Source organism: Belonocnema kinseyi, chromosome 7 (genome assembly GCF_010883055.1).
Source record: "Belonocnema kinseyi isolate 2016_QV_RU_SX_M_011 chromosome 7, B_treatae_v1, whole genome shotgun sequence".
NCBI lineage: Eukaryota > Metazoa > Arthropoda > Insecta > Hymenoptera > Cynipidae > Belonocnema > Belonocnema kinseyi.
The window spans coordinates 112,612,183-112,633,295 of record NC_046663.1 but is presented as its reverse complement, the minus strand read 5'-3'; the positions used below and the strand labels follow the sequence as shown (position 1 = coordinate 112,633,295).

Below are 21,113 nucleotides of genomic sequence, written 5' to 3'. Positions count from 1 at the left end.
ATCTTGACTTAAGCAGTGGAAACGTGGATATTTTTATTTATTTTAATTTTTATTATGAAAAATAGAATTATTGTTTCTGTTAACCTGGGTCTGATAATTCAAAAAAATTAAAAGGAAAAATAGTGCTTTTCTAAAATAAAAATTGATCCAAGAGGTCCAAGAATCAAATACATTAAAACAAGAATAAGAAAAGTTAGAAATCAAATAGATATATTTGTTTTAAACTTGCGCGTGCGTAATAACCGTAAATAGTAAATACTTTTATTTCATTTCCAAAATGGCAGACTAGTTACATGTGTTTAAAACTTGTGATGTTATCCATATTTTTGTGTTCTTCAATAAAACTACACTTACAAGATTATAATTAATTGTTGCCGCGAGTGTTATGACGTTTAACGCTAATTTTGACTGAGTTTCTATCGATTGTTATAAGTAGGTCGTCATAATCGTAAATCTTGTCGATCCTGCCTCATCATAACCAATGACGTGGAGATAGGTTAGGTTTTCCTAAGTTTGTGGCTGGCGTGGTCATATTCCACGCCGCATGATAATTAAAACTCTTATTTCGTGCGACAAATGCTCTTGTAAATATGTTCGAAATAACAGATACGCAAAGTGAGTATTCTAAAATAGTGGTGATAAATAAACAGTGGCAAGTTTTTGTTAAGTCCGAAACTTTGACGAAACTTTTCTGAGGCAGCTGAATAATGAAAAATATGTTTCAGAAATCGGAGTTGGGCTGGCTGGCTTTGGGATATCTTTTCTCTTTCTCGGAGTATTACTGTTCTTTGACAAAGGTCTTCTAGCAATTGGCAACGTAAGTTTATTATTTAACAACTGGTAAATATTTATTTAGGTTAAAATCCTATATTTTTATGTATTGTATCAGCGATTGTGTCGAGATTATTTTCAAGGCTTTAGAAATAAGTTAAATCTATTTTATTTGCATAAAGGTGTGATAAAAGGGTCAAGCTTAAAGCTCTTATTTATAAATTTGTTACATTGTGTGTTTGCTTAAAAATTAATAGTTTTTCATATATTTTCTGTCACTTGCTGTGCGCTTTCATTATTTTTGACTAGATACTATATATTTTGATTGACTTTACAGGAAAAGTCGTATTATTGTTACAAATCATCTGAATTAAAACAATATTTTTGAGAAAAGTTACCAAATCCTTTCCTAAGCTGAATTTTTAATTTAATTTTAGATGGAATCTGAAGTGTTAAATTTTGATATTAAAAGCATGAATCAATTTAATAAAGAAATTTTTCTTTAAAACATTTCGATGAATGAATAACTTCAACACATGGTTTACGTATAAATTGTCGCAATGTGAACGGTTGGGTGCAATAATGGTCAACTTGTATTTTCAGAAGTCACTTGTTTTTCATATTTAATAGCTACTATTCGACTTTCCATATCCGAATAAAATAAAACAACTTCTGCGAGCTAAAATGCCTAAAAAGCACATTTCTGTCTCTGGTATTACATGCATCAATTGTTTCTCTACTCTTCTGCATTAAGTTATGTACAAAAAATAAATGAAAAATAATTGGCTTGAACTTTTCCATGACAAATCATCTGAAGAATTTCAGTTGTTAGTAATTTTTATGAAAATTCTAGGATCCGTTCTCTTAGGTATTGAAAAAAAAACCCTAAAATAATGTTTGAAAATGTTTTTAAACTTAGGCGATATTCAAAATTGAGATTTTTTTTAATATTCATAACTTTGGTTAAAAATTTGTTTTTGAAAAATTGGAGAAGTTTTGAATTTTTGTTTCAAAAAATATTTCTTTAAAACTGTGTCTTATTGCGAATAATATTATATCAAAATTACTGACAATACTGAAATTCTTCAGATGATTTGAATTAAATTGCTCAGTTCTTAAAATACAAGGAAACAGTTATTTCGCCTAAACGCTTAATTAAACTATAACCAGATGTTTAAGACATCATTTAAAATCTTTCAAATTATTAAGTTTTTCCATACTTAAAACTGAAATTGTTTAATTTTAATGTTTTCATGATTTGAAATTGTACGATTTCAGTAATTACAGTTCAATTTTGAACTCTTAAAAACAGTTTTATTTTTAACGTTTATTATTGAAAATATTAATAGTTTTTTGTTAATGAGATATTTTATAATTTGTAAGTATTGAATTGAAATTTCGGAAATTTTGACGGTTTTTTTAACATCTTCAATTCGAAATTGTTGAATTTCGAAAGGTCAACATTTTTATTCGTTTTACTTCATACGATTTTTACTTTAAATTATTTAGTTACGTTCTTGTCTGCCAAAATATTGTGTCCATGTTTGTAAGAGTATTTATCGAATTTTGGTTATTTCGAAACGCTTTAAGCAATCTGTCTCCCGCAGCTCCTGTTTATCTCGGGCCTGGGATGTGTTATTGGACCTAGGAGGACATTAAGCTTTTTCTTCCAGAGGCACAAATTAAAAGGAAGTGCTTCATTTTTAGGAGGTGTAATTATTGTTATATTGGGCTGGCCTCTGGTCGGCATGATCGTCGAAACCTATGGCTTCGTTATTTTGTTTAGGTATTTACCAAATTTTCTATTCCAGAAAATATATTCAAAATCGTCTATCAATTTGAATAGCATTCAATGTGAAAATTGTTTTTTCGATGTCTTTCCATCATATGAGAATTTTATCTTTGTCAGTTTTTCAATTTTAATCTTTGCATTTGTCCTATTTATTGCAAAATTACAGTTTCAAAATATTTCTTATGAAACTTTAGTATCAGTTCTTTAGATTATTTGATAATGTTTTAAATTAGAGTTCAAAGTTTTTAAAGAATGTTGTTGTTGTGATTATCATTCTCTTGTTGTCTCCTTTACTCTCATCATGATTTTTTTTCTATTTGTAGTGGATTCTTACCAGTGGCGATAAACTTTTTACGGAGAGTACCAATCTTAGGAACATTTTTGAACATGCCAGGCATCAGTCGAATTATGGACATGCTTGCAGGAGATTCAAATAGGACAACAGTATGACCTCCTTTTTAACTCATAATTACTGCGTCATTCTTCAATCGTTGTACATACCGATCACACTCTTGTGTTCATTCATCTCATATTTCTTTTATAATGATTCATTCCTCATATCTCATCTTTTCCCTGTTACATCATTCCTTACGTTACAACATATTCTTTTAACACATTAGATCAAGTGTGTACACTAAAGACATTCATGCTATTGCTCCAATGTAATTACAGATCAATGTTTCCCTTGCATTAGTTTTATATTATGTGCCAAGTTATTATAATAACTTATGACTAAGGTTACGCGTGTACATTTTTTTGGGGGGTAGATAGTAATCAGGAAATAATTGAATATGCATTTTATGATTTTCGTTATTTTTTTATGTATGGTGTGTGAATAGTTTTTTGCGAGTTTCATCTTTTTCGGAGGGTAAATATTTCAAGGGAAACATGATGAAGATGGGGAGTGAAATAATTTCTGTGTAAAAGAAATACGTAAAATAAGATATTCAAATAGAGAAATTATTTGTACGATCTATTAATGTAAATTGTTAGTTTTTGCATTAAAATACTATGTTTATTATTAGAATACATTATTCCTTGTTCGTTTTTACACAAAACAGGACAACACTACAAATCAAACTTATTTAAGAAACTGGTTAAAAATAAATTCATCTTTTGGGAGAGGTGAGTGAATTCAATATTTATTTCCTTCGTTTCAGGGCTATTGAAAGTTGTTCAAGAATTTTATCATCGGATTTTAAACGGCAGTGACATTCCCATCTCATAAAATATGATTTTTTTTTATTAATTATGGTTTATTTATTTTCATCCGTCTAATGGTCCTTAAAAGTTTTTCCTTGGTAACACTCAATGTTGTTTTTTTTTTATAAGATAAATATACTATTTGTGACGATTATAGAAGGAATAATAGAAAATATTTAAAAGTACACTTTTTAAACATTCATAAACTTTAAAACAATCAAATTGAGTAACAAAATTGCACAAGAAGGCTTAAAAAGAATTATGTTCTTCAAAAAACTGGTCATAAAAACAAATACTCAATCAAATCAATTTGTGCAAAATAATTGCACCAAAAACTTAAAATAAGAAGAATATGTTTTCTAATAACTTTTTTACAACAGCTCATTAGAGAAAGATATATGACCATTTTTAAAAGTTCGATTTTTGGACAACCAAAAAAATGAAAAATATTTTTTACTAACTTTAGATCAATTATAGAGTATATACATTTGTTATAAATCACGTCTTTATTATTTGCACTACGTTGTAGTAGGGTGGTACTTATTTATACTTGGTGACAGTTTTTTTCGAATTTCTTTCGTCTCACACTCCAATTTTGTTCGAATGAACACACATAAACTCAAAATTTGTGCCATAAGAGTGGCTTTGAATCACTGACCATCAAAATTTATGATTGATTATTATTCCCTGACGAATTCTGATCAACATACTCAAACACAGAGTTATTTGTAAAATTGCATAACCTTTCAATATTAGATTTACATAAAGCTGAATTTTCCCCGCGTTAAATTATGAGCAACTGTATGGTATTTGCGCGACCCCTAAATATTCAGCGATTTCGCTTATATTTTGAGATGTTTTTTTGGCAGTAGAAAAAAACTGGGGATTGAGACCAAAGATATTCGAAAAGTGAAAAATAAAGGCCACCCTGGGTCTAGTGTAACAGTGAACAAATACTCTTCACGAAACGTAGTAGAAATCTTACGTCTAGTCAAATTGAAAAAAGGTTTATGTAAAAAAAATTTCTCATATACCCCCAAGATCTGATTTTATGGTCAAAACACTTTTTTGTAGGTGTACGTATTTATATAATAGTAATTCACAAACATGCTAGATTTAATTTGATTTATTTAGTATTTTTAAATAGAAAAGCAAACCTGTTTAACCATAGATCTTTTATTTTATCACAGTGAAAAGTCACGTAGCTGCAGTTGAAAATTTTCTAAGTGTCTCATTTTACCTGATCTTTTAAACTTTAAAAACAATTTTATGAAATTTTTGAAACCAAAAACTGTTTAGTGTTAATATATTAAAAGTGCGTTAAGTCCCGCGTGGAATGAGAATTTGTAAAGCATTGTTCAAGCTGAATTCCCACCACAACGAAGGCTCATATGAAATTTTTTTATTAACACAGTACTCAGTATTTTGTACTGGAAATTATAAAAAAGCTAAAAATATTGCTCCAACTCACTCAGATTTCAACCAATTCTAAATGAAAAAATTTCATTACACGCGGAATTAAAGCAGCTTTCAATATATTGACAATAGTACGGCAGTACATTATTGTGTTTCCAAAAATCTCCTTAAATTTTTGTTAACGTTGAAAAAGTAAGAAACTGGGCAATATTTTCTTTGTAGCTTAATGATTTTTCATCTTGATAAAATAAAGAATCTATGTTTAAAAAGATGTATTATTCTATTTTCAAACGAAAAAAAAAAAACTTTTAAGTCAAATGCAAAAGGGCGGAGTTATGAATTATTATATGCACACACCTACCAATAAAGTGGTTTTGACCATTAAATCAGATTTTGGGAGCGTATGAGAAATTTCTCATGCACATTTTTAGTTTCTCTAAACCTACAATGTCTCGTAAAAAGTATACTGAGTTTTTTGTAACACAGTATTATTTCATATTATATTTATTACAACATAATTTCTCATTTATAATATGTAATGACGGGAAACATTAATAACTTTTTATAATAATATATCACTGTCCTGAAATCTTACTTTTGGGCACTCAATTGTTTGAATTACTCCCAAACCAAAATTAATAAGACTTATTTTCTATTTCCTCAAAACTAAAAAGTTTTTCTTTTGTAGGCCCAATGTTCTTTCAATTTGAAGTTGTATAATAATCGTCACCTATACATTTAATTGTTTCTGTATCATTCCACTGACTTTCGTCTAAAACATGTTGCGGCCCTTTTTTTACATTCTCAAGGAACGGTATTAGATTTGTGTATAATTGGGACCCCCCCCCCCCAAATGTCCACGTTTTGAGACCCCTTTAATCCGAAAAACAGGTTTTTACGAATGTGTCTGTTTGTGAACACGATAACTTTTGAAAAACTTAATCTATCGGATCGCCCTTTGGTACACTCGTTTAGTGTCCTAAACTAAAGGTCAAGTTCGTTAGCCAGCCATTATGGATAAAAATTAAAAAAGTGGGCACATTTTGAAGGTTTTTGAGACAACTTTTTTCAACATTCAAAAATTCTCTGTACGGTTATTCATAGCATTCAAAAAGTCGAACAATTTATCCTAATTACTTTTTTCAAAAAATCGAAAATTTTCAGAGTTACAGCATTTACAAATTCCAAAAAACAAACGAACATGAACATTTTATGCCAAATAATGCGCGATATGAAAAAAAGTCAAGAGAAGAAAAATGTTGCTTTTTGAATGCCCTAAGAGATTTATCATAACAACTTTTTGAATTTTCTTAAAAAATCAAAAATTTAAATTTTGACAGCATACAAAATAATTAAAAATCCAAAAATTACATTTTTCGGCCAAACTGTCCATAATACGGTAAAAGATCAATACACAAAAATTGTGCATTTGAAAAAAATCTACAAATTTGTTATCAACCAGTTTTTGATAGGATGCGTAGTTTTGGCTTTAAGCATGAAAAAATTTTTGCGAAAAATTCAAATTTTGACGGTACAAAAACTAATTAAAAATCAAAGATTGCATTTTGCGGTCAAACTATGCAAAATAGGGCTTAAAATGATAAGACAAACATTGTGCACCCAAAAAATATCTACAAATTTGTTATTAATCACTTTTTTATAGGACGCATAGTTTTTGTTTTATTTATAAAAAAAAAACATTTAAAATACAAAAATTCAATTTTTAGACACACGGCGCAAACTAAGCCAAAATAATTCCGAAAGATAGGTTTTTACGAATGTGTCGGAGTGTCTGTATGTATATAAATTAAAAATTATTAGAGTTATAGCATTTACAAAATTAAAAAAAAAACATGAAAATTAACCTTTTAAGCCAATTAACGGACGATATGAAAAAATGACAAGAAAAGAAAAAGTTTGATTTCTAAATGCCCTAGAAGATTATCATAACAACCTTTTGAGTTTTCTTCATAAATCAAAAAATAAATTTTAACACCATAAAAAATAATGTAAATTCCAAAAGTTACATTATTCCATGCAACATTTTCACAGTATTTGAAATATTCTCAAATATAATCATGCATTTTCAACAAAAAAAATCTATATATGTATACACATATATACATAATTTAGAAGTTAAAAACCGGTAAGACTGCTCAGTAGACCGTACGTGTAAACTTTCAATCATAAAGAAAACATTGGAAATGAGTTATGAGATTTTAGGTTGCTTCCACTTAATTCAAAACTTATGTTTGAATAAAAACAACTCATTTTCCTTCTTATATTCAGTATTAATAAAAAATTGCACTTAAACAAGTTTTGTATTTGATCATGCTACTGAAAAAATAAATTGTATGCCAAAAGTACCCTGCGGACGATATTTATACCTACACAAAAAGAGAAGTGTTCAGTTCACGATATTCTTTCGCTATACCTTTTCACTTGCTTTTTGATGACGAATTAACTGCCGAAATGGAAAAATGTTATTTATGAAAAAAATGATTCCTTCGATTTTTTTGAGTACAAAAAGCTTTAACTAACCTTTTGCCTAAGAAGAATGCATCATGGGCAACACTTTTACCACAATAGAACAACAGGAGTTCATTTAATTCATTTTGTCCGTTATAATTTTCGGCTAAATTTTTAACGGTTAATTATTGTCCGTACGTAAAATTTTCACATTAAAAATGGAATAATTACTTTTTTTCCATGAACAACACTTTTTAAATTAAAAGCTAAATTATTTTCATTTTAAATAGTTTAAAAATCCTTAAAAAGCTTCAAACTCTTGAAACATCTACATGTTGTTTTAAATTTATTCAAATTTAAAAGTACTTTGGAAATTTTTTCAGGACTTCTAAACATCTTTTAAAACGTTTCGAATACTTCTTAAAATGATTTGTTACATCCTGCAAAATTAAAAATATTTCCTTAAAATCTTCGTGATTAATTTTTGAAATCTTTTTACATATATTCTCTTAAAATTAATTTTTCAAAATAAAAGGACATTTTTTATTTTCCTAAAAATCTTAAAAAGGTTTTTTTTTTATTATTTTGAAGCCTTTCATTATTCTTAAAAAGCTTCTAAATTTTTTTTCGTTAGAAATCTGCAAAAATCTATATTTTGTTTTAAATCAAGTACTGGCCTATTTATATCGAAATTTCAGTACGAATAGCCGGATTTTGTCCTTATACGTAGACGCTCTGTTTAAATTATTTTAAATCATGTCACAGTTTAAATTGAGTTTTAATCTTTTCAGACCATCTGAATATCTCTTCAACTTGCTTGATTTTTTTAGGAGTGATAGATGTGCAATAATTATCATGCATCAAAATTCAACAATTTTACTTGTGAATTAAATGTTTTTAAATAAAAATAATTAAAATTTTGAGGGTCATCGTTTAGTTTTATAAATTTGATTCATAATTGAGGGTCTGGATCAAGAAACTCGTCCAGCGCCCTAGATCGTACGAAATTATTGTCCAAACGTCTCCTGGGACGGACATTTTTAATGTCACAAAATTGATCTTTTTTAAATAAAGACTCGTAGAGGATAAGGAGGCGGAACTTTTTTCAATTTTATGTTAGTTTTATCAGATGAGTATTTTTAATAAGCCTGAAAAACTGAAAAACTTCGGCCCTAAATTCAATTACTTTTTAAGAAATAAATCATCGTAAGTTGGACAAATATTATCGGAATTGTTTGAAGCTTTGATGTATACACTAAATATACCCTAGCGAGGCCTACGAACCTATGAACTATCGTCGGCGGCGTAGCATGCTTTCTTGTAAAATGGATATTTCCGCCAATTTTGAATTAATCGATTTGAAAATTTCCAAAAAACTTCCTTTAGTAATGGCGAACAAAAGTCTCAATAGGAGCTGTTTCAACTCTAAAGTTCCCTTTATACATTTTTGTCGGCGAATTATTAAAAATACTCATCTGATAAGAAAACAGAAAAAGTTCCGTCTCATAATTCTCTATAAACCTATATTGAAAAAAGATTCATTTTGTGATTCTAAAAATTTCCATTCCCCGATACGTTTGGACAATAATTTCACACGATCTCGAGCCCTGGGCGAGTTTCTCGATCCAGATCCTCAATTACTGATTTTACATGAACAATCAATATTTATCAATATTAAGAAATTGTTATTGTTCTGCATTCAAAAATTTTAAACTATAACAATATTTTAAGCGTAAAAAAGCCTGTAATTATGATTATATTATTTTGAAGTTATTTTAAAATTGAAAATAGTTTATCCATTTAAAATCCGACGTTTACATTTGTTTAACCACTAAGACTTTTTAATTGAAATAGTTTAATTTTTAACCTTAAAATCTGGAAATTTGCAACTGATTCCGAATCGTCTTGTAAAATAAATTGTTATTCGCTTTTTAATCCGTAAAATATAGTTCAATTTTGAAACTAATTATAATTTATATTTACATTTGACCAACTAAAAATATTTTTTCCCAAATTGTCAAATTACGCATTGTAAACTGTATGATATAATTAAAAAAGATAAATATCCAACTGATTATTTGAAAAAACTGTTGGAATCAAACCTAGACAGATTTTTTTTCTATAAGTTTTTTTAATTCCCGGTTAAGAAATAAATTCACTGTCATTTCCCGGTCCAGCGGACATCCTGAAATAGGATTATGTAATTATAGAATTTTTTACGTTGAAATTCTTTAAATTTAAGAATTGTGCCCCACATTTTTTAAATTGTAAATTCTTCATTTTAAATTGTACTTCATTCATAATAATCGTATATTCTTGAAGCCTTCCACAATATACAGAGCTTCAATTGAAAGTTATTGAATTTGGAACACTGTAAACTTATTGTTTGATTTTGCTTTATCAAAGGGCTTACAATTGCTTTGGATTCAATATAAACTAATATTTTTAAATCTTGAATGCAAAATTGTTCGAGTTTTGAGAATTTAGGAGTGATTACCAAAAAGTGTACTATCTTAATTGCTATACATTTTCTTTATTTAATCATTTTTTTCTAAAAGTATCTAAATAAATTCATATTTTAGTGTTAAGAATTTCAAATATTATCTTGATGTATGTCCTAAAAGTTTTTTGACTGATTACGCCGCATTGCAATATTTAGATAAAACTCCAAAATAATAATTCAAACTACTATTCATAATGCAGGGTTAAAATGCTAATGTTATACTTACGAAGATTTTAGTATTATTAAAAATCGAATTATCAACGACGATTGAAAGTAACAGTAACTGATGATCAGAATTTTTTTTATCATGGCCGAATGTCTCATAACGTGACTTCAGTTAGAAGATATTTGTATTTTAAATGCACATACCCATTAAAAGTACATTCCTGGAACTTTTAGATTTATATTTTCGTATTCTTTAAGTCTAGGGTCAAGGGCCAGGCTTAACTTTTTTTAAATGTGGCCAGTTTGAATTTTTTTTACTTTTTATATCTCATTGTGTAAAATGATCAACTTTTTATTAAACCCCCTTATTTAAGAATTTGAAAATTGTTAACTATTTCTTTAAAATAGATGTTTATTTTTTATGAGTAATTTCATTTTACTAATCATATAAAAAATAGCCTTGAAGTAAGAAAAGTAATACTTATGCAAACACCAAATTTTATTCTAGTAAAAATGCGACGATCTTTAGTATCAAATACAATATTTTTGACTTAATATCCTTTTGAATAAAATGCGTCCTGAGCAATGCAGAGAAGTGTACTAATTGAATCAAATAAATATCTCTTTGAAGGACTAATCAAATTTCAACGAATTTAGACCCAAGAAAATACAGCCAAAGAATGCTTTTTACTATAAAATTGTGTAGTCATTTGTATATATTATATATGATGAATAGTCAGCGATTATTTTTTATAACATTAAACACCATTTATTCGTTAAAATACTTGTTAGCCCTGAGAAGGGCCTATTGTGTAAGTAGCAAGAGTTTTTAATTCAAGCCTTCTCTTCGGTCTTTTTGGTCGCAACAAAATTGATTTCCATGAATTCCCGCATTTATTTGCATCAGAATTTTTGGTTTTTTGGGGTTCCACTGCTTTTCAGTAAAATTCGAATTTCGAGTGGCTACTAAAAATAAAATTACCCCCTATGTAAAAACTAAAACTAGAAAAAAAAGAACACCAGAATTTTTGGAAATTTTTTTTTTTTAAACAACCCCTATGTACAAAAAATCATCACATTAGTAAAAATTTAAACTTGGAAAAAACAAAGTAGAAATTAATGTTGGACGTTTCTTGTTCTCCCAAATGTTTGAATTTGTTTGAAAAAACCACCACTACATCTAAAAAATCAAACACCTATTTATAAACACGAATTTGAATTTCCAACGTGCCCAAAGAAACTGGCAGTATCCCGAGGGCTTGGTTTTTGGCGTTAAGGGTTAGAGCCCAAAATTGAAATTAGTATTTTTGAGGAGCCCAAAAATCAGAATCTCTATTTACACTTTAAAATATTTTTAAAAAACTACATATCTTATTGATTCTGTTGACACTGAAATTCTAAAAAAGATTATTTTTTTGAGCCTCATTTGCGTGGCAACCAGAGGTTGTATTTGAGCGTAAAGGGGTGGAGACCAGAAATCGGTTTTGGTAATTTTGAGCAGCTCAAAACTCAGTGATCCTAGTTACATTGTAATATTCTAAAAACGATTATTTTTTGCAGTGTTATCTGCGTGATAACCAGGGGTATAATATACCAACAATAATATTAAACAACCCCAAAATCCACCCCTAGTACATTTCACGGAACAGCTCGAAAGTAACTTGATATAAAATGGCCAACAAATATTTAAATTGAAAGTAGTTACAATATTTAAAAATCTTTTCAACTCCAGATTATGTTATTAACCCAACAATAATATTAAAGAACCTCTAAAATCGACCCCTAGTACAATTCACGAAACAGTTTGTAAGTAACTTGAGGTAAAAAAACAAAATGTATTCAAATTTAAGTCATAATATTCTCATTCAGGAAAGTCCAGGTTATGTTGTCATTCAACAATAATATTCAACAAGCCCCAAAAAACCCACCCTAGTATACTTATATGTAAAATAGGTCTAATTAATTTGTATACAACTTGAAAATTGTACAAGTAAGTAGGGAAGACCGTCCTACAGTAGATAATAATTAAACTCATAATAATTTTTGATTATCTACTGATTTGAAAATAAACTATAAAAATTAAGATTAAAGCTTGTCAAATTCAAAAACAGGCTTTTCTTATTTCAAATATGCAGGAATTTCACTAATTTTCAAGGGGCGTTTAAACCGAATTTAATCAATTATGGTTAAAACTCTAAACTTCATAAATATTTCTGAAATTAAAGTGAGGGAAGGAACAAAAATATGTCAATGAAATATCACACTAAAAATAAATTAAAAATTTCTTGAGCACTCAAATGAAATTTTAAAGTAACAAATTGTTATAGTATCATTAATTTTCAAACTAATTATGTATTGAACCTGTTGAAACATCAATTATTCTTAGCAAGCACGTTTGCCAACTCACTTTCTAGCCACGTGATTGTCCTTGATCTCCGACCTTCGATAGCGTCCATGAACGTCTACGATAACATTTTAACACTTCTAAAAAATAACGGAACTCGGATGGGCCAGGATACGAAATGACAGAGGACAAATTGCATTTCCTTTTTCAGTTTTATTGATCTCTCGCCTTCTCTGCACACATCCTGAACATGAACAGATTAGATGTATACAATCAGAGTTACCTCTTGCGCTCTTTCATTTGTATCTTACAAGATAGACGTCGGGAGTGCGAAATTCAATAACCATCCGCCTAAGTTATGGTGGATTCGATATTACAATGATCGCTTTCATCAATAATTACGAATTATTAATTATCTACAATGGGCCGAGAATAAGGGCGGGGGGCGGCCCAGGTCTACGCGCCCCGCCATCGCCGTTGATGATCTTTCGCCGCGCGTCCCTCTCTCGCTCTCAACAGTTAGTAATTGGCTCTCAACGATTGTTAGCTAGTTTTCCATAGTTTGATGTTCGTGTAATCAGCTTCACAGACCCGAGCGACACACACCGTCTGCAATAACTCTCTTCCGAACGGCCTGTCCTGCACGCCCATCAGTTAGTCCTTCAAACGACGTGTGCGTTCAATTTCACAAATATTTTAATTCACCCTGCGCCCCCATCGCGCACGTCGCAGGCAGAAGGAAGTGAGTAGCGTGTTCCGAAAGGCTTAGGAAAATACTGAATCCGGCAATAAATTAAGCGAATTCTATCCTAGAGAGCTCAGAGATTGAGATTTCTCGAGCTCCTTATCTGCCGAGTTTCACGAGTTTCGCGAGCCGCTACCGATCGCTCTCAGCCCGGGCTATTTATGAAATTGTCGGCAGTCTATTTCCTGCCTCTCGGTGTGGAGACTGCTACTTTCATAGAAGATGGTAAGGGGATTTAGTGGTAATGGAGATGATGAATTCTGTGATCGGTAATGGTAATGAGGTGAGGACCCTAATTGTGTCTTTCTTAGAGAAGGTTCTTGATTTCATCGTACAATACAAGTACTAGGGCACCGCCAGTACCACGGAGAACATTGGAGAAGGCTCCCTTGAAGAAGGCACCAGAACCCTCAGTCTTGGCGATAGTTGCCCAGCAGTGAGCCGTGCTCTTGTAAAGAATATCACCCTTGGCTCTGCCAGACTGCATCATCATACGCCTACGCACAGTGTCGAAGGGATACGAGACAATACCAGCTACGGTGGTAACGCACTGAAAATTAAAAGAAAACAATTATGAGTGTCGTTTCTTTCACTGTTTGCGACAAACATCAATGGCCAGTGATCACTCACCTGGGCAATACCCCACGAAACGAGGAATGGCGTCTTCTTAGGGTCGGGCAACATACCACGAGCGGTGTCATAGAAACCAAAGTAGGCTGCTCGGTAGATAATGATACCCTGGACCGATACACCGAATCCCTTGTAGAGTCCACCGAGTCCATCAGCTTTGAAGATCTTGGTCAAACAATTTCCTAATCCTGTGAACTCACGCCCTGCTCCGGCCTTACCTACATCTGCGGCCAACCTGAAATCAACATTCTCAACGTATTACATTTTTCCCATTGCATTAATAAGAGTATTTCACAGTGTGAAATATAAATGTGTGCTTGTTTCTAAATCAAATGTGTATCTCAAAAATATAACCATAAATTCAAGTTAAATTCGAATTTTAATACTAATGGTATCTTATTTATATTATTTGAATAATCTAGATAATATTCTTCCTAGCATAGTAAAATAATATTGTTGACAAAAATAATTTTGACCATGAATATGCTTTTTTACTGCATAAGATGGAAATTCCATCTGAAACACTGTTTTCGAAGTTTCATTTTTATTAACTAATAAGTTTTAAACTCCCCGAAACAATTGTCGACCACCATAACTAATTTTTTTAAATTAAAAAATTAAACAAAAGACATTGGCCCATTTTAAACGTTTGTTACTTTTTTTAGATGCCAAAAAGCAACCTTATTTCAGCTAATATTATTCAATTGAAATTTGGAACGTAGGTCATCAGAAAAATGCAAAAGTAGTCTAATATATCCAAACGTGAAAAATAATATTAAATTTGAATTGACTGTTTGAGAAGAAGTAGAACATTGATTGTTTAAACGAGATCGAACGTACCTGGTTCTTGCAAAATCAAGAGGGTAGACGAAGCAGAGAGACGTGGCTCCAGCAGCACCACCGGAAGCGAGATTTCCAAGGAAGTATCGCATAAACTGAGTGTGCTTGTCAACACCACCAAGGAACACCTGCTTGTATTTATCTTTGAAGGCGAAGTTCAAAGCTTGAGTGGGGAAGTAACGAATAACATTGGCGAAGTTTCCACGCCAGAAACTGAGAAATCCTTGTTCTTTTGGAATACGGACGAAACAATCGACCATTCCTGCAAATAAGAAAAATTACGGATTAGGTAGTATTCACGGCATAAAGTAGGAATCGAATATCGGCACTGATCAGAATTTTTTCTTCTCAAAATACTAATTATAGGCCACTGTTTTGCCATGATTCGATTAAACGTATTGGTCGTTTATAACAGCAACTTTGTTTTAAACTCCAGTTGTTAACGGTGTTACATAATTGTTGAATTGCCCCTTTTTAATTAACCCTTTGAAGGTAAATCTTTAGCCGCGTAACGGGAGGATTTTATCTAGTTTTAAAATCTTGTATTATTTAAAAAACATCATCCTTGCAAAATGTGTATTAATTTCAAGCTCATTTTCTGTCAGAAAATCTGACCACAAAAAATTGCACATACAAAAGATGATTCCATATTTATAAAGTAAGGAGTTAATTTAAAACAAAAGTAAATGAATTACCAAATACTTTATTTACACGAACAAAATCAAATTATCATTCAATACTCCAACGACACATATGAAAAGTAATTAAACAGACTATAAAAAGAAAAAATTTTCTTCGAAAAAACCTAGTTTATTTTGTAACAATTACAGTGTCATCTATCTACTGCATCTGACAAGACATTGTCTTCAAATTTGATTGAATTTAAAGTGAATAAGATTTAAACAACGAAATGTAAGTTACTTGCGTAACAAAAAAAAACGATTTTTACAATTAATTTAGAACATGTGATGCACATGTCAGTGCGGCCAAAATGTCAACTCGCGAAACCAGGTACAATTTTCAGAATGCATTTTAATTTGTGCTTAAAAACAATTTAATTATTGCTTTGCAATCCATAAGTTATTATACAGATGAATTCTTGCAAAGAGACACCCTAAAGATCCTCCCCGGAGAATTGAGACACGCGGTACTTGGTGCCGCTGAACCGCAACTAGTTGACTATTGATTTTTATTGGTTTGAGTTGGCGCGATTTTTAAAATATAATTTTAATTGGAGGGTTGAATACAAAATATTGTGCGATTTTATCGTGTCTCAGTTGAAAACAATATGATCAGAACCCTTTAGTCATCAAACTAAAATATATTAAAGTTGCCGTGACCGCGGCCTTACGTGCATAAGATGCGATTTTCGATTTTACCTGTCTCAACTTCTAAATGGTCAGCACTTTTCTAATTGCGCTTAACTTTAGAGAACACTAACAAATATACAGTCCAAATTAAAAACAAAAATCAGCTATTTTATCCGTATAATATCTTTAAACGATTAGTGAATGCAAGCAATGGAGATTAATCGGAAACTGAGTGATAAATGTGTAATTCTCACACTTTTTGCATATTTTTAATCAAATTTTTTGATATAATCAGCAATTAAACTTTATCATAGATTAGTGTGTTAACACTTACATGACAAATTTCATCACAAATTCTTGTCTAGGATGACATAAGTACGAATTTTTTATTCGTGCGAGTAGATGTTACTTTTTCTGTCGAAAATTTGGTTACATTAATCTTCATAGGTTTTGGAACTTTCATGAACTTCAAAATGAAATGATTTATTTTTTGGAATAATCCAAACGATATGGTTGGTTAATTTAGAAAAATGAATTTAGTATCCAATTCTAGACAATACAATAAAATGATAGAAGCCCTTTTTGTTCATTTAACAATTACATTATTTAACTGAAATTATAAAATTATAAACTTGAAAGGAAGTAAAAGTAACGAATATCTTTATTTTTATTGTAGAATTTACCCAGAGTATATTAGAAATTGCATAAAGGGAAAATTTTGAACACCTTTATGAATACTGTGTACGCAATACTCGAGTTACGTAACATGGTAATTGAAAGTTGATTCAGAATTAAAACAAAATGCACCTAAACCATCAGGTCAAACCTGTCTTATAAAAATTCTAAAATTAAAATATTTAACCCACTCAGATTTTGATTACCTTAACAACATTGCTTACTCAAAGAAAGTAGAATTGGAATTAAAAATATTTAAGTCGCTCACTTCACTGTTTTATGTATTTAATTTTTATTTCACCTCAAATACACCATTATTAAATGACAAGGAATGATCCTTGAATTTTATTGCGAGTTATGTAATCTGCCTTTATTCCCTTTCGGTGCAATTTCAGAATAGGGGCATGTCACGATATCAGAATGATCATATTTAACTCACCGTTCAGATGCTTTTTTAACGATTCGTGGGGACGGGAAGGCACCCATATGCCTAGTAAGAATCACGTTGATCAAATCACTACCAATTTCAAACTTCTCGTTGAATATGATCATTACGATATATCGTGACAGGACCATATGGGTTATCATAGTAACAAAAGTAACCATTTGAAATGCTTGCCTCATCAAATCGATTTATTTATCGTTCATTTAAAGATTCTAATAGTTTGTCGTCAAAAAAAAATGTTTTTCCTGCCAAAATAGAGGTGACAGGTGACGCCCCTATTCTGCAATCTAACCCTCTTTTCAAATAAGATGGAAAAAATGGAGGCGTCACTAGTGCTCACAATTTAATTTCAATTTATTTCGTGACTTCCAAACTAGTAGTAACCAGACATGAATTCAATTCTCGCGACTAGCCCACTCAGCGGATTGAGTTCAATCTAATCAATTCAACGATTCTTCCCAGAAGTGAGTGCATACTTTATTATGGTGATTCTGTAAACCGCTTGAAACTAATGATGGACAAGAAAAGGCATACTTTGAACAAACAACTGAAAATCGATCTTTAGTTACAAATTGTGAAGGTCCAGCGAATGACCTCAAAAGTTTTGCAGAACCAATTTAATGCCTTACGGAAGTCTACTTTTGACAAAAAATTCAAAAAATTAATCTCAATTTTGTATTGAGAATAAAAAGACTGTCAAATTGGATGGAGGTGAAATTTCTCAAGCTTCTCTAAGGTAAGGGCTCAAAAATCGTTAAGGTGAATTGAAGATGAATTTTAACGAAAAGTAAGTGCAGGCTGTCAATTGGATTAATTTGATCTGAATCGTGATTTTAAAGTTTGTAGGCCCTAGAAACCGAGCCCTGTTAGCGGCTGGTAAGATATAGCAGGATCAAGGTCAATTCTAACCTCACAGAAACCCGATCGATGCCTCCACGCGCCATAGAAACCATTTTCAAAATCGCTTACCCAAAGTTTAAGCACGAAAAGTTTAGAATTGGCATGGATGATGCGTAAAATTACCCTATCATAATTTCTGCAGAAAGGTTGCAGGCGAGAATGCATACGTGTAGTTTTTCTCAAAACGGGGAAGGATAGAATAGAGGTTGGTCTCATGGACAATACCATCGCCATGTTGGAGCGCATCGTCATCGATTGGCCTGAGCTTTCGCGAAGCCACGCTGCCATCTGGCTGTCGTGCGGGCTCCTCTATCGACCCGCCCGACCGTCCATTTCTTCGAAAGAACCACTTCTCACATGTTTCGGATTTCAAGTTATGTAAGCTCTAAAAGCATATCTCGTTATATAAATCATAAGGTACAGAGTAGACGAAAAGAGGCAGCACCTGCAGAAAACCGATCTCTCGTTATATAATGAGAACTATGGAACCGAACGCATGATTCGTGGCCGAAACTATGGGATTTCCCGGTTCTGCAAATTTAACATGTCACGCTTCAAAAACACGGCTGTCACAGTTTTTGCGACTTCCCTCAAGCTGAAATTCACTGTCTGATTTATAGGAACTTAACCGAACACTTTTTACTTTTACACAAGAAAAACTTGTCTTCCTTCATTGCAGATTTCTGGGCCTGATTGTAAGAAATCTGCAGTTGAATTTATTCCAGATTCTGAAATCTCAATGACTCACCCTTGTAACGTTGGTCCTCCGCGATTTGCTTGGAGATGTGTTGAACCTGGAGCAAAAGCTTGACTCGCTCAATTGGCGCTACCGCAGTTTTGGAAACAGCGGCAGCAACTCCACCGGCGATAAAATCCTTCGCGAAGGACATGGGATCTGCGAGACCAGTCATCGTGTATGTTGGGTGGTGTGAATGGGAACGAGAGGATAGGAGAAATTGACTCCTGTTTCGGACGCGCAACGATCGACGAGTGAGCGAGTCACAGTTGCTCGAGTTCTTCTTTCAGTACCGACCTCAGCTAAGAATAGCAGCGCAGGTCACGTGCCACCTTCTGCGCAGGTTCACAACTCGTTCCTTTCCTCACTAACCTCGAGACCCTGACACTTCCCGACTCTCGAATTCGTGACCTTTCAAATGCCACGTGCACTCTGCTGTCATTCGATTACATTCAACTTCCAGCTTTTCTTGAGTTTCGACGGGTTTCGACGTGTGTTTTAGAAATTCGAAAAGCATTGGAACGTTTCAAATCCACGTAAATGACGTCGCTTCCGACTGGAAGGACCAATCGGAATGCGGCTGTGAGAGACGCCCCCTCGCTGATGGTCGCGCTAAGAAAAAAAATACCGCAAACTTTCGTCACGCTACTTTAAACGCAAAGGTTTTTTTTATAGTTACGCAAGGTGCAACTTTAACCGAATTACTTTGTCATGACAGATTTTTGAAAGTGCAAATTAAATCGGTAAAAATATTTCACCGGAACTTCCGGTGACAAAGGACGTCATTGTCAGCTGACGCGCATGATTGTTGGTCCTTGTTCCAGGTTCCAAGTATTTATTTCGAATATCTCGTTTGTGTACACTGCTTAGAGTTTATTTTTGTTTTTAGGAAATTGTTAAGAAATCAGAAGTTTCTTGAGGTTTTTATTTGTTTGCCCGGTTTAAAATTTCGTAGTTTGCATTCTTAAAATTTAAAAGGATAACATAATCACATTTTTATTACAAAATGTTGGCTCTGTGCTTTCAGTGATTGTTGCAGTGAAGTTAATATTACCATCTAACTTTGATCAATTAACTATATTTAGATATATCGTATCAATGATTATGAAAATCTGAATTTTCAATATACTATAAATTTAATATTATAATGTTCAAAAAACCGGTTCAGGAATATTGTAAGTTATACTGACTTTTTTAAATTGTGAATTGTTTCAATATGTTTGCTTAACCGAGAATGTGAGTCCAAATAGAAACAATATTTTCTCCTTTTTGCCTTTTAATGTCTAAAATACTTCAGTTATTTTTATAACTTTTATTCTCTTTATTAATATACGTATTTTTAAGTACGTTATAATGTTCTCGCATTATCTGTCAATAAGCATTTTTGTTTACTTTAATCACATTTACAAAATTTGTTGTCACCTTATCCAGATTTATTCCAAATTCAAATAATTTCACGTTTGTTTAAAAATTAGTTATCCTTCATATTGTGCAAACAAATCAGTTTAACCTTATTCATGGATTTCACTTTAAATATAAGTCATTGCTGACTTATAATTCTTTATGCAATTTGAATCACGTCCGCGGTACTATAAACTTTTTTGTTTACACTGATATTTTAAATGACATTGCCTTCAAAAATATTGCCAACAACTATTTTTAATTTTTTTGTTTAAACTATAGAAATAACGAATAAACGATCAATCATGTTTTCAACTACATACAAAGTATATTCTTCAATCATCACCGTATTAATATTCAAAATTATATATGAAACAAAATTTATGTGGGTACTAGTTATTTTCATGAAGCAGAAATTCATACCTTAAATTCCCCACAATTCGATGATATCACACCACTTTTATTTGGTATATCTCTGAAAGCGACCTAGTTTGAGAAAATGCTTTTCATTAATCTTCATATTTATATCAAGCATATAATTAATTAGCCTATAATTTTAATTTATATTTTCAGCACTCTCGTTTAGGCGAAGCAAAGTGACGAGACGTCTGATTTTTTCGTAACAAAAGTGGATGAGAATATTTTAGATCGGGGAACATGAAATTCTGGATTTTCATAATTTCCTGAAAAATCCCAATGGGCCGGAACAGTGGACATCATGTCAGGGACACAGTGTGACCGAGATTCTTTCCAACCTATATCTGCAAG

At 31.6% G+C, this 21,113-nt stretch overlaps 2 protein-coding genes across 2 annotated transcripts; one reads left to right on the top strand and one right to left on the bottom strand.

Annotated features, from left to right (window-relative positions):
• Window positions 1-285: 285 nt before the first annotated feature.
• On the top strand, window positions 286-3,592 carry LOC117177340 (vesicle transport protein GOT1B). The gene is made up of 4 exons (XM_033367966.1): window positions 286-615; window positions 726-817; window positions 2,379-2,557; window positions 2,887-3,592. Exons 1-4 carry the CDS (start codon window positions 591-593, stop codon window positions 3,011-3,013), a joined length of 423 nt encoding a protein of 140 aa, XP_033223857.1. The 5' UTR covers window positions 286-590; the 3' UTR covers window positions 3,014-3,592.
• A 9,264-nt stretch (window positions 3,593-12,856) lies between these two features.
• On the bottom strand, window positions 12,857-19,215 carry LOC117176273 (ADP,ATP carrier protein 2). Its single transcript, XM_033366451.1, has 4 exons — window positions 18,957-19,215; window positions 14,879-15,140; window positions 14,039-14,273; window positions 12,857-13,958 (listed from the first exon to the last, which is right to left on the bottom strand). Exons 1-4 carry the CDS (start codon window positions 19,117-19,119, stop codon window positions 13,716-13,718), a joined length of 903 nt encoding a protein of 300 aa, XP_033222342.1. The 5' UTR covers window positions 19,120-19,215; the 3' UTR covers window positions 12,857-13,715.
• Between the last annotated feature and the right edge of the window lie 1,898 nt (window positions 19,216-21,113).

What these genes read in the sequence shown, in the direction of transcription:
- LOC117176273 (XM_033366451.1), bottom strand. Translation starts at nt 19,119, where the DNA reads ATGACTGGTCTCGCAGATCCCATGTCCTTCGCGAAGGATTTTATCGCC. An exon ending in GGAGGACCAACGTTACAAGG is followed by an intron (nt 15,141 to 18,956) that starts GTGAGTCATTGA and finishes TCTTATTTGCAG; the next exon opens with GAATGGTCGATTGTTTCGTC. An exon ending in CTTGATTTTGCAAGAACCAG is followed by an intron (nt 14,274 to 14,878) that starts GTACGTTCGATC and finishes TGTTGATTTCAG; the next exon opens with GTTGGCCGCAGATGTAGGTA.
- LOC117177340 (XM_033367966.1), top strand. Translation starts at nt 591, where the DNA reads ATGTTCGAAATAACAGATACGCAAA. An exon ending in CGAAATAACAGATACGCAAA is followed by an intron (nt 616 to 725) that starts GTGAGTATTCTA and finishes AATATGTTTCAG; the next exon opens with AAATCGGAGTTGGGCTGGCT. An exon ending in GTCTTCTAGCAATTGGCAAC is followed by an intron (nt 818 to 2,378) that starts GTAAGTTTATTA and finishes TGTCTCCCGCAG; the next exon opens with CTCCTGTTTATCTCGGGCCT.